The following is a 12,014-nucleotide window of genomic DNA, read 5'->3' on the forward strand; positions in this document are numbered from 1 at the left end:
CTGAAGCCATGAGACTTCATGTGGTCCACAGTCAATATTGAAGACTCCCAGGGCAACTCCCTCCCGACTGTATACCACTGTGCTGCCCCTCTGCTGGGTCTGCCCTGCCGGTGAGCCAGACATACCCAGGAATGGTGATAGTGGTGTCTGGAACATTGTGAGTATGACTATGTCAGGCTGTTGCTTGACTAGTCTGTGAGACAGCTCTCCCAACTTTGGTAATAGCCCCCAGATGTTAGTAAAGAGGATTTTGCAGGGTGGGCAGCACTGGGTTTGTCATTGTCATTTCCGATGCCTGGTTTGATGCTGGCTGGTCCGTCCGGTTTCATTCCTTTGTGTTTTCATAACAGTTGAATATAATTGAGTGTCTTGATGGGCCATTTCGGAGGGCATTTAAGAGTCAACCACATTGCTGTGGGTCTGGAGCACATGTAGGCCAGACCAGGTAAGGATGGCAGATTTCCTCTCTAAAGGACATTAGTGAACCAGATTTGTTTTTACGCCAATCGACAGTGGTTTCATGGTTGGACTTTTCTTTCAAGATATTTTATTGATTTGAAATTCCATCACTTGCGGTGGTAGGATTCCAACCCGCATTCCCAGATCCTTATCCTGGGTCTCCGGATTACTAGATTACTAGTCCAGTAACAATTCAATTATGCCACCGCCTACCCGGTGCAAGTCTTTCTTTCCTTACACTTCAAATTCATTTATTTTGCTGTTGATGTCTATATTATCATTGATAGAATCAATGCCATCAAGCAATAGGGTCCCTTTTATTGACGTTCAGGTATTTGACACATTGACTACTAAGCACTTTGCATGTTCTGGATGTAACCGAATCAAACTTCAGCTTGTACTTACATACGTCTGAAACTTACAGTAACCCCCTCCCTCCAGACGGAATTGCAGATGAGGGGAATGAGAGTGGAACCATAATATTGGGCACCATGGCATTGCCACCAACCCATTTCCTACCCGTCCCTTACTGCTCTGCTGCAATGTCACCAGTGGCATGGGAGGCATCAGGCAGGCTGCTTGCCTGTTGGCCAATTGAAACTGTTCGGTGGCCAAGTAATGGCCACTAAGAGCCTCCTGCCACTGTCACTGGGATTTTACCCATGGCGGGTAAGACCAGTGTCAAACATCCAGCCTGTAGGATGAATATCCAGCTCCATCGTGGCTTACTTACTGACAACCACTTTCAGGGGTGCTGCTGGTACAAGAGAGCTGCCATTCGCTGCAATTCGCATACCGCTCCACTGCAATTCGCATACCGTTGCAACCGGTCCACATCAGACGCCATTTCCCTGGCCCTACACTCATCCCTAGAGCATCTCGAAAACAAGGACTCCTACATCAGACTCCTATTTATTGACTACAGTTCCGCCTTCAACACCATAATCCCAGCCAAGCTCATATCAAATCTCCAAAACCTAGGACTTGGCTCTCCACTCTGCGACTGGATCCTCGACTTTCTGACCACAGACCACAATAAATAAGAATGAACAACAACACCTCCTCCACAGTAGTCCTCAATACCGGAACCCTGCAAGGCTGCATACTTAGCCCCCTACTCTATTCCCTGTACACACACGACTGCGTGGCAAAACTTGGTTCCAACTCCATCTACAGGTTTGCTGACGATATGACCATAGTGGGCCGGGTCTCGAATAACGATGAGTCAGAATACAGGAGGGAGATAGAAAACCTAGTGGAGTGGTGTACGACAACAATCTCTCCCTCAATGCCAGCAAAACTAAAGAGTTGGTTATTGACTTCAGGAAGCAAACTACTGTACACATCCCTGTTAGCATCAACAGGGCCGAGGTGGAGATGGTTAGCAGTTTCAAATTCCTAGGGGTGCACATCTCCAAAAATCTGTCCTGGTCCACCCACGTCCACACTACCACCAAGAAAGCACAACAGCGCCTATACTTCCTCAGGAAACTAAGGAAATTCGGCATGTCCACATTAACCCTTACCAACTTTTACAGATGCACCATAGAAAGCATCCTATCGGGCTGCATCACAGCCTGGTATGCAACTGCTCGGCCCAGAACCGCAAGAAACTTCAGAGAGTAGTGAACACCGCCCAGTCCATCACACGAACCTGCCTCCCATCCATTGACTCCATCTACACCTCCTGCTGCCTGGGGAAAGTGGGCAGCATAATCAAAGATCCCTCCCACCCGGCTTACTCACTCTTCCAACTTCTTCCATCAGGCAGGAGATACAGAAGTCTGAGAACACGTACGAACAGACTCAAAAACAGCTTCTTCCCCACTGTCACCAGACTCCTAAACAACCCTCTTATGGACTGACCTCATTAACACTACACCCTGTATGCTTCATCCCCTGCCAATGCTTATGTAGTTACATTGTATATCTTGTTATTATGTATTTTCTTTTCTTCCCTTTTCTTCCCATGTACTTAATGATCTGTTGAGCTGCTCGCAGAAAAATTATTTTCACTGTACCTTGGTACACGTGACAATGAACAAATTCAATCCAATCCTTTGATTGGTCAATGGCTCGCGGAAGCAGACTTCCTCTCCGTTGGAGGTGGGAATTTTGCCTTTAACCAAATAATGGCGTTACTTGGCTGTGGACTGTGCCAGCCAAGCAAAGGGTTTCCCTGTGACTTTTACACCAGGGGTGGGTTGGGGGTGTGGCCTTTGGGCAGTGATGTGTGTAGTGGTGGTGGTGCTGCCACTAGCATAAAATTCAGCCCAGTAACTTTACATAATAAAACATTCCAAGACGTTTCTCAGGAGCATTGTAAAACAACATTTGGCGCCCAGCCTCATAAGGAAGTTTTACAGTAGATGACCAAATGCTTGACAAACATTGAGACATTAATTAACCTGGAACCAATGTGAGTTAGCAGTCATAGTACTGATGGCTGATTGGAACTTGGTGAAAGTTAGGACATGGATAGCAGAGTTTTGGATGACCTCCAGTGTACAGAGGAAAGAATGTGGAATGTGCTGCAATAATCAAGTTTAAAAGTAACAAAGAAATGGATGAGGGTTTCAGCAGGGTGTCAGTGGATAGGGAACGATTTTTGTGGCTGGGGCTAAAGACTATGCTTTCAGCCTTTCCAATTTTGTGGGAATGAATGTTGTTGCAGTACAGGATATTTGACAAGCAGTCTGATAATTTATAGAGGTAGTAGGGGGATTTAGAGAAGTGGTGGTGAGGCAGTGCTGGGCATCATCACTAGAAACAGGCATTATGTTTCAGATGATGTTGCTGAGGAGCAGCAGGTAATGAGAAGTAGGACACGGCCAAGGTGACACCAGAGATATTGTGCAAGTGTGGCTTGAACATTGATGGTACAAGGTGGCCATGAAGTATCCATTGTTGATGGCTTGAGAGGGCTTGACTGCAGACTAAAGCATCTTGTCTGTACCAGGCAGTTTGCCAGTCTGATGGCTTTCTGTTTATATGTTGGGCATTAGCAGAGGGGGTGATGATAGGGCACAAATGCCACCATCATGAGTGAAGACAGCACATGCCACTGTGGCACCCATGACACTGGTTCATCACTCCCACTGATCATTGGGAGAGCAGACCATGGGTCAACAGTGGGATTGAGGCCCCAATCTAGGCAGTGCAACAACCTCTCCAAATTGGTGGGGATGGTGAATGCCTGATCCTCAATAACACCAGTGCTTTGATCAGAATGCAAGAGCTGATGACACAGGCTGTTGATGAGAGGCATCATTCACAGGAATGAGTACACACTCCGAGTCCTGATACTTCCCTCTAAATGCAACACAAGGTGGAAGAAGATGCCTCCATACTCTGAGACATGATGCAGCAAGTCATTATCAGGCTTTCTAATACCTCAGACAATTGCAAATACACATAAATAGGTTTCTCTTGGAGGCTGGGCCACAGAAACATGAATCTAAAAGCTTCCCTCCCGCACCAAACCTTGAGCAATGCATTTAGCTGCTCTATTCCCCTTTTTCTCTACACGTTAGCACATGGCACCGGGCGTCGTCCAGAGATTACAACCTTTGGGGTCCTACTTTTTAATCTGCTGCCTAGCTCCCTAAATCCTTGATGCAAGTCTTCATTCTACCTATATCATTGGTACCACGACCTCTGACTTATCACCATCCCTTTTAGGATGCCCTGCAGCTATTCAGTGACATCCCTGGCCCCAGGGAGGCAACACACTATCCTCGGGTCACATCTGCAGCCCCAGAAATGCCTGTCTGTTCCCCGAACTAATGAATTCCCTATTCTGGGTTAAAAAATCAAGTTTTTAAGCATTTTTAAATAATGAAGAGCATATATAATTTAAGGCTGGGGCTAAGTTAAGTTTAAAATGGTAAGGGTTGAAATTAAAATAATTAGGTTCATAACTCTAAATGACTGGACAGCATGTTCTTAGTCCTTTAAACGTTTTGTTACTATTAGTCTGCCAAGTTTTAGTACCAGCCACCAAACTTTTGGCCATAGCAACAACATCTTGTGAACTGATCCAGAAGCCAGCATATAGCCCACTGAGAACATTTTCTGTAACTCCTGCATTTGCCAAAAAGGATGACGACTGTGATAAAGATCATACGTGGAACAAACAGGTATGAGTGCGATTTTATATTTTTACATTTACTTGAATAACCTTCGATCCATACAGGATGTGGATTTACTTTTTAAAAATTTCTTCCTCTTCCTTTGTGCTTCTATGTCAAGCAATTCAACGAGAAATGAAGTCCAATAGAACAGGACTTTTCTTTTCCAATACTACTGAACTGTATTATTACATAGACATTACTGTATAAATTGGTGATTAACTTCTGCAAAGCCCGCAATCCTAATTCTTCCAAAGACCTCAAAATTCTACATTCCATTCAGTGTAATGTCAGCACATTATTGGAGTGAAAACTTTACTTGCTAGTGATATGTTAAAGATGTTATTTTTCTAGTTTTCATGCCTCTGAATCTTCTCATGCTCTTATGTCCCTTATTGTGAACTTCCCACTCCATTTTGAATAAGTTAGGTATGAGGTTCAATGGCATTATAGCTTTAGGTTTCCGCTTTTGGTCTCAGGATGCACGTGGGCTAAATTAGAGTGAGATTTGAAATGTGCATCAGTCACCATAATCAGCTGAGATAGTCAGAGGCGAGGAGTTTGTGAGTCAGAGAGTTGGAATAGTGAATTCTGCAGCAGAAATAACTATTTTGCAGCAATTATCTGGGAATTTCTCCTTCACCGTGTGGACTTGTTCCTGAGTGTCTCAGAGCATAAAACCACCAAGAGATATTGATGCCATTCCCTGTTTGCAGGCCAACTTCATGGAGAAGTAGGAGCAGTGTACTGGATTAACGAAGGGAGAGTCAGGCAGAATTTCGGTAGGATATACCGCACTTCTCTCTCTCCCTCATGAGGGCAAGGTTATTAATTGAGGAGTGTACCAAACAGTATAGGTGAGGTGAAGTAAGAACCATTGTGGTATTAGCTTGTTTGGTATAGAGGAGGAAGGGATTTATGTTTGCGAGCCAAATAATTGCTATTATAGGAGATGGGTAGCTATACTGTAAGGATTGAGTCATTGGCCACCCTAATTAGAGTGCATTATGAAGTGATGCTTGTCTAGCTGTCACTTTTAGAGGGTGAAGAGCATCCTGGTGTTTGTGATGCAAGGGGAAAATATGAAGCTGGCTGATTTGTTACCTTGTCTGCCTTGGTGAGGTGCTTGAATATTTTCTGGCGCGGGTATGGAATCCTAGAGTAGAAAAATTGGTGCTCTATAACATGGCCATCTCCCTTCACATGGCATTTCGTATCATGGAAACACTTGGGTCCAGAGCTTCGCTCCCTGGTCAGGTGCGCACAGACGGGAGAATGCCAAGCTCTGTAAATCATTTTTGAAAATAAATTTAGAATTTACAACTTTTTTTTCCAATTAAGGGCCAATTTAGCATGGCCAATCCACTACCCTGCACATCTTTGGGTTGTGTGGGTGAGACCCACGCTGACATGGGGAGAATGTGCAAACTCCAAACGGACAGTGACCCAGAGTCAAGACCGAACCTGGGACTTTGACGCCGTGAGGCAGCAGCGCTAACCACTGCACCACTGTGTGCCCCCCTAAGCTCTGCAAACCTGACCTTTAAAAATGGTGGCCTGCAGTTCTGATTTTAGTTCCGTGGGAGTTGGGCTGGATTAGAAGTTTGATCTGCCGTCCCCATAACTAGTGCAGAGGCTGTCGGGTACAGACGTGGGATGGGCAGAAGCCTGCCTCTGTTTTCCTGAATCTTGTTGCGTTTAATTGAGGCAATGATTAAAACAATGAGTCCTCACCCTTACAAACTCCCCCTGTCTCATCCTTGCCAACCTATACAACCTCATGTCCCCCATCCACCCCCATGACTTCCAATACTTGCCAATTCATGCCCCTCTGCCCAACCTCATGCCCTTGTACCCTCATGATCTCCATCAGAGAATCATGGAATCTCTACAGTGTAGCAAGTGGCCATATGGCCCACTGAGTCTGCACCGACCCTGCGAAAGACCACTCTACCTAGGTCCACTCCCCCACCCGATCCCCGTAACTTTACTGCATCCCTGGGCACTAGGAGCAATTTAGCATGAGCAGTCCACCTAACCTGCACATATTTGGGTTGTGGGAGGAAACTGGAGTACCCAAAGGAAACACATGCAGACATGGGGAGAACATGCAAACTCCAAACAGACAAGGCCGGAATGGAACCTGGGTCTCTGGGGCAGTGAGGCAGCAGTGCTAACCACTGTGCCACCATGCTGCCAGTATTCCACCATGCCACTAGTTTGCCACTATGCCACCAATGTACCTCCTCTGTCAACATTGGCCAATCCCCTGCTTGATTGGCTTAAAGACATCTGAATTTAGTACTTTATTCAAAAGAGCTAGCTTAATCATGATTTCTGTGATCATAATACAGAGATCACTGAGATCTAGGTATTACCCGGTTGAGTGAGGGAGCTGGCCAGGCTCAGTCACTCGATGTGGATATCTTCTTCTTTGAGCTCCAATCTCAGGGCCTTCTTTCTACAGTGATTGTTCTTGTTCTATGAGCTCCAAGTTCTGGCTCCTCCACTGTAACAATGGTTCCTGGGTTGTAATGCTTTCCTTTTTCTTCTTGGATGCTGCGAGAATCCTTTTATTGTACAGAGTTAGCAAAGTGACCAATCACAACATGCCCAACTTGCCTGTCAGGTTTCTGCTCCGGGTTCACAAGATGACCTCAGTTGATAGTTTTCTTGCTATATTCGCCTCTGTCTGTTACACCAACTTTGTTCCAACTAATGCCAACCCATGCCTGCCACCCACCAGCCTTTTCCTTACCCGCTCCATGCCAACTCACTGAGTATCCATCTAGCATGAGCCATGGTGGCATGAAATAAAAACACTGTCATCAATTTCAAAAAATCAATACATAGAAATTCCTTCAACTAATCTCTTGTGAAAACAAACATTTTTGTTCCATAATAACTTGGAGCAGTTACACAAACTGCTCACTTAACAGTCACCCAACCATGGCAACATTAGTTTGCAAAATCATTGTAGTACAAATAATATAATGATATTCCCCAAGTTTATGTCAACTGAAATAATTAAATACCAAGCACTCTTTTAAAAAAAAAAATTTGAAGCCCAGCAAACATGGACAGTTTTAACAGTCCCAATAAGTTTTGACAATATTTTTGATAGTTCTTTGACAGCTTAGAGTTCCTACAATGCAGAAGGAGGCCGTTCGGCCCATCGAGCCTGTACTGACTCTGAAAAAGAGTATTCCACCCAAGCTCACTTCCCCGCTCTATCCCAATAACCGTTTAACCTAACCTGCACATCATTTTTGAACACCAAGGGGCAATTTAGCATACCCAATCCACCTAACTTGCACATCTTTAGACTGTGGGAGAAAACCGGAGCACCCAGAGGAAACCCACACAGACACAGGGAGAATGTGCAAACTCCACACAGTCACCTAAGGCTGGAACCGAACCCAGATCCCTGGCGCTTTGAAGCAGCTGTGCTAATCACTGTGCCACCGTGCCTCTTGTCAGCTTTGACAGTTCCAATGTGTTTAAGCAGTTTTCACCAATGATGTTTAACTTTTTTTTAGCATTTTTATGCGCCTTTTTCAATTTTATATATATATTAGCAAAAACAATAACAACCACCCAAAGAAAAAGACCACCAATAACAGAACTCCCATCTCACTCCCCTCCTCCCTCCCCACTCCCCAGCAACTAACAGTGACCAGCTCTTTAAACTGCAAGGTAAATGGCTGCTATCTCTAGTAGACCTCTTCAATTGCTCACCTCACAATGTACTTAACTTTCTCTTTTTAAAAAAAATAATTTTTATTGAGGTTTTCACAAAATATCAAAAACAGAAAATATCAACAAGAAAACAGCATTAACAACAAAAACGGAAAAAAAAAACAAAAAAAAAAGAAAAACCCCCAAAACCAAACCCCCCCCTTGGGGGCCTCGCATCCTTCCACTGAAGCAAAATCCTCCGCCGGGCTATTAGGGACGCAAAGGTCAGAACACCGGCCTCTTTCGCCTCCTGCACTCCCGGCTGCACTGCTACCCCAAATATCGCGAGCCCCCAGCCTGGCTCGACCCTGGATCCTACCACCCTCGACACCGTGTTTGCTACCCCCTTCCAAAATACCCCCAGCGCTGGGCATGCCCAGAACATATGGGCATGGTTCCCCGGGCTCCCCGAGCACCTAGCACACCTGTCTTCGCCCCCAAAGAACCTGCTCATCCTTGTCCCGGTCATATGAGCCCGATGTAGCACCTTGAACTGTATGAGGCTAAGCCTCGCACAAGAAGAGGAGGAATTCACCCTTTCCAGGGCATCCGCCCACGTCCCCTCCTCAATCTCCTCACCCAGCTCCTTTTCCCATTTTCCCTTCAGCTCCTCCTTCATTATGAGATACACGTCTGAAATCCTCCCTCCTCCAACCCACACCCCCGAGAGCACCCTGTCCCGTACCCCACGTGGGGGCAACAGAGGGAACCCCTCCACTTGACGCCTGGCAAACGCCCTAACCTGCATATACCTAAACATGTTCCCCGAGGGGAGCCCAAACTTCCCCTCTAACTCACCCAAGCTCGCAAACCGCCCATCTACAAACAGGTCCCCCAACCTCCTAATACCTTCCCTATGTCAGTTAAGAAACCCGCCATCAATGCTCCCTGGAACAAACCGGTGGTTCCCCCGTATCGGGGACTCCGTCGAGCCCCCCACCTCTACCCTATGCCGTCTCCATTGCCCCCCAAATTTTGAGGGTAGCCACCACCACCGGTCTCGTGGTATACCTCGTTGGCGGGAACGGCAACTGCGCCGTTACCAGCGCCTCCAGGCTCGTGTCCACACAGAACGCCATCTCCATCCTCTTCCATGCTGCCCCTTCCCCGTCCATTACCCACTTACGCACCATCGCTGCGTTGGCAGCCCAATAGTACCCACAGAGGTTGGGCAGCGCCAGACCCCCCCCTATCCCTGCCCCGCTCCAAAAACACCCTTCTCACCCTCGGAGTCCCATGCGCCCATACAAAAACCGTAATACTCCTGTTGACCCTCCTAAAAAAGGCCGTACTTAACTTTCTCAAGATACAAGATCCCCACAGCCATACTGAGGCACTGGGTGGAGAGGTTGACCTCCAATCGATCAGCACCCGCCTCTGAGTAAGCAGCGAGGTGAAGGGCAGAACATCGGCCGCTGCTTCAGTCTGCAGCTCTGTCAGGTCAGACACCCCAGATATCACCCCTATTACACAGGGATTCAGTTCAATTTGTAAAATTGCTGACATGGATCCAAAGTTGGAGACCCAGAAACCCACAAGCATAGGGACATGACCATAACAGGTGCATAGGATTAGCCGGCCCCTCTCACAACGCTCACTCTCATTCTCCACTCCCGTAAACAATCTGTTCATCCTGGATTTGATCAAATGGAACCGATGCACCAGTCCAGCTTCAACTGTATCAACCCTAACCTAGCACATGACGATGTTGCATTCACCCTATGCAGAGCCTCGCACCACACCCCATCCTCCAGCTCCAATCCCCAACTCCTCCTCCCACTTAGCCTTGGCCCTCCTCCACCGACACTGCATCCTTTTCCATAACCCTTCCATAAATCCCTGAGGTACTCCTCTCCTCCATCCCTGCCAACGACAAAACCGTCTCCAACAACGAGAACGACGGCACCACAAGGAATGTCGAAAAGATCTTTTTCATTAATTTGCGAATTGGGGTAGATACTGAAATGTATCCACCTGTGAAAGCCCAAATTTCTCCGACAACCCCTTCAAGCTCACAAATTGCTCCTCCAAAAACAAAACCCTCATCCCTTGCACCCCCTTTTCCTCCCATTCCCTAAACAGAGCATCCAACCTTGCCGACTCAAACATGTGGGGCCAAAATCTCATTCGGCGCGGGGGTGGAGAATCCCCGTTTACGCAGAAATCGTAGCCGGCACCACTCCCGCCCAATTCGGCTGACAACCTGCAGCGGTCGCGCCGTACATTATGGCACCGGCTATGTGCTGACCGACCTGCAAACTGCAACCCCACAACCCAGCCCCTGGCAATCCCCCCCCCAGTCCCTGCTGAAGCCTCTCCGGCCAACGGAATGGATCCCGGCTGTGTGTGGCGGCGCTGGACACAGTCCACAGCCGGGTTTATGATTTTTATGAGGACACGTGTCCCGCGCCATCGGGAAATTGGCCCATCGGGGGGGAGCATCACGAGCGGGCCAGCCGATGAGTTGTCAAGGCATTGCAACTGTGTGTGGCGCGCATCACGATGATGCAGGTTTGAAAGGAGTGGAGACTCACAAACCGGCATCCGGCCCGATTCCAGCGTCAGAATGGATTCTTTGGCGATTTTCGGGCAACGGAGAATTCCGCCCAGGAATTTTGTCATTTCCACTATTTTTACCATGACGGAGCATCTCCATTGTGGTGCAAACCTGGGCCTTGATCTTTTCTGTGTTCTATTTAATTCCCAAAGCTTTGCAAATCAGACTCAGTGAAATTGTGGCATCTTCTTCTCTGCACTTGTGCCAACCCCTTATCCCCTCTCTTGTGTTAGACATTCTTATAAAGTAGCACAGCAACAGCGATGAGGTATCTAGTCAAACTTATTGGCAGTCAACTCACTGAGCTAAGCACAATTCCTTACTCAAGTGATGTTTCCCCAGACTGCTGATGCTACCTTCAGCTTTTTGAAAGGCTGTTTTCCAATTTCGCTGCTTCCCATCTATTATTTCTGTTTTGGACATTTTTACACAAATGAGCTGACCCACAAATAAGTACCTTTCTAGACCATCAGCAGACAAAAAATGGGGCACCTTACCAAATGGTGTCAATTTGTAGAAAACTGTGCCTTCAAAATACTGTACCATATTTTCCTCAGTGTGTTGGACTCCTGCTGTGAGGACCAAACTGCAGTATCCTGGTTGACGATCACACTATCCAAACAAGACAACAAGTTTGATGAAACTACAGAAAGTGGATGGAGACTCCTGCATACACTCAGCCACAGTGGTCAAACTCCTGCTCTTACCTTCCAATATTGTTTTGTTCTTCTGGTGGGATTTTCAATGTCTTTATTTCCATTGTCCTTACCAAAGCTGGAACATAGGAACATAATAATTAGGAACACAAGTAGGCAATTCAGCCCTTTGAGCCTCCTCCGCCATTCAATCAGATCATGGCTGATACTCTTCCTGGTCTCAAATCCACCTCCCCACCTGTTGCCCATATCCCTTTAACCCGCATGTTATCAAAATATATATCCATCTCTTTCTTAAAACCATTTAATGATTCTTTTGGGAAGTAACAAGGAAGTTAGACAAAGGGGAACCAGAGAGATTAGATTTCCAGAAGGCCTTTGTTAAGGTGCCACATTGGAGACTGTTAAATACGTTAAGAGCCCATGGTGTTAAGGGTAAGATCTTGGCATGGATAGAGGTTTGGCTGACTGGCA

General features: G+C 46.7%; 1 protein-coding gene across 5 annotated transcripts in view; it reads left to right on the forward strand.

Annotated features, from left to right (window-relative positions):
• Nucleotides 1-12,014, forward strand: part of LOC119970525 (ATP-dependent Clp protease ATP-binding subunit clpX-like, mitochondrial) — a 92,155-nt gene that overhangs the window by 3,334 nt on the left and 76,807 nt on the right. For 4 of the 5 annotated variants that reach the window (XM_038805293.1, XM_038805297.1, XM_038805294.1 and 1 more), the window contains exon 2: nucleotides 4,435-4,598. The exons of the other annotated variant lie outside the window; for it this stretch is intronic. In XM_038805293.1, coding sequence (XP_038661221.1) covers nucleotides 4,435-4,598 — 164 coding nt within the window. The remainder of the gene's footprint in view (nucleotides 1-4,434; nucleotides 4,599-12,014) is intronic. 5 annotated transcript variants of the gene reach the window in all.

Source organism: Scyliorhinus canicula, chromosome 8, assembly GCF_902713615.1.
Source record: "Scyliorhinus canicula chromosome 8, sScyCan1.1, whole genome shotgun sequence".
NCBI lineage: Eukaryota > Metazoa > Chordata > Chondrichthyes > Carcharhiniformes > Scyliorhinidae > Scyliorhinus > Scyliorhinus canicula.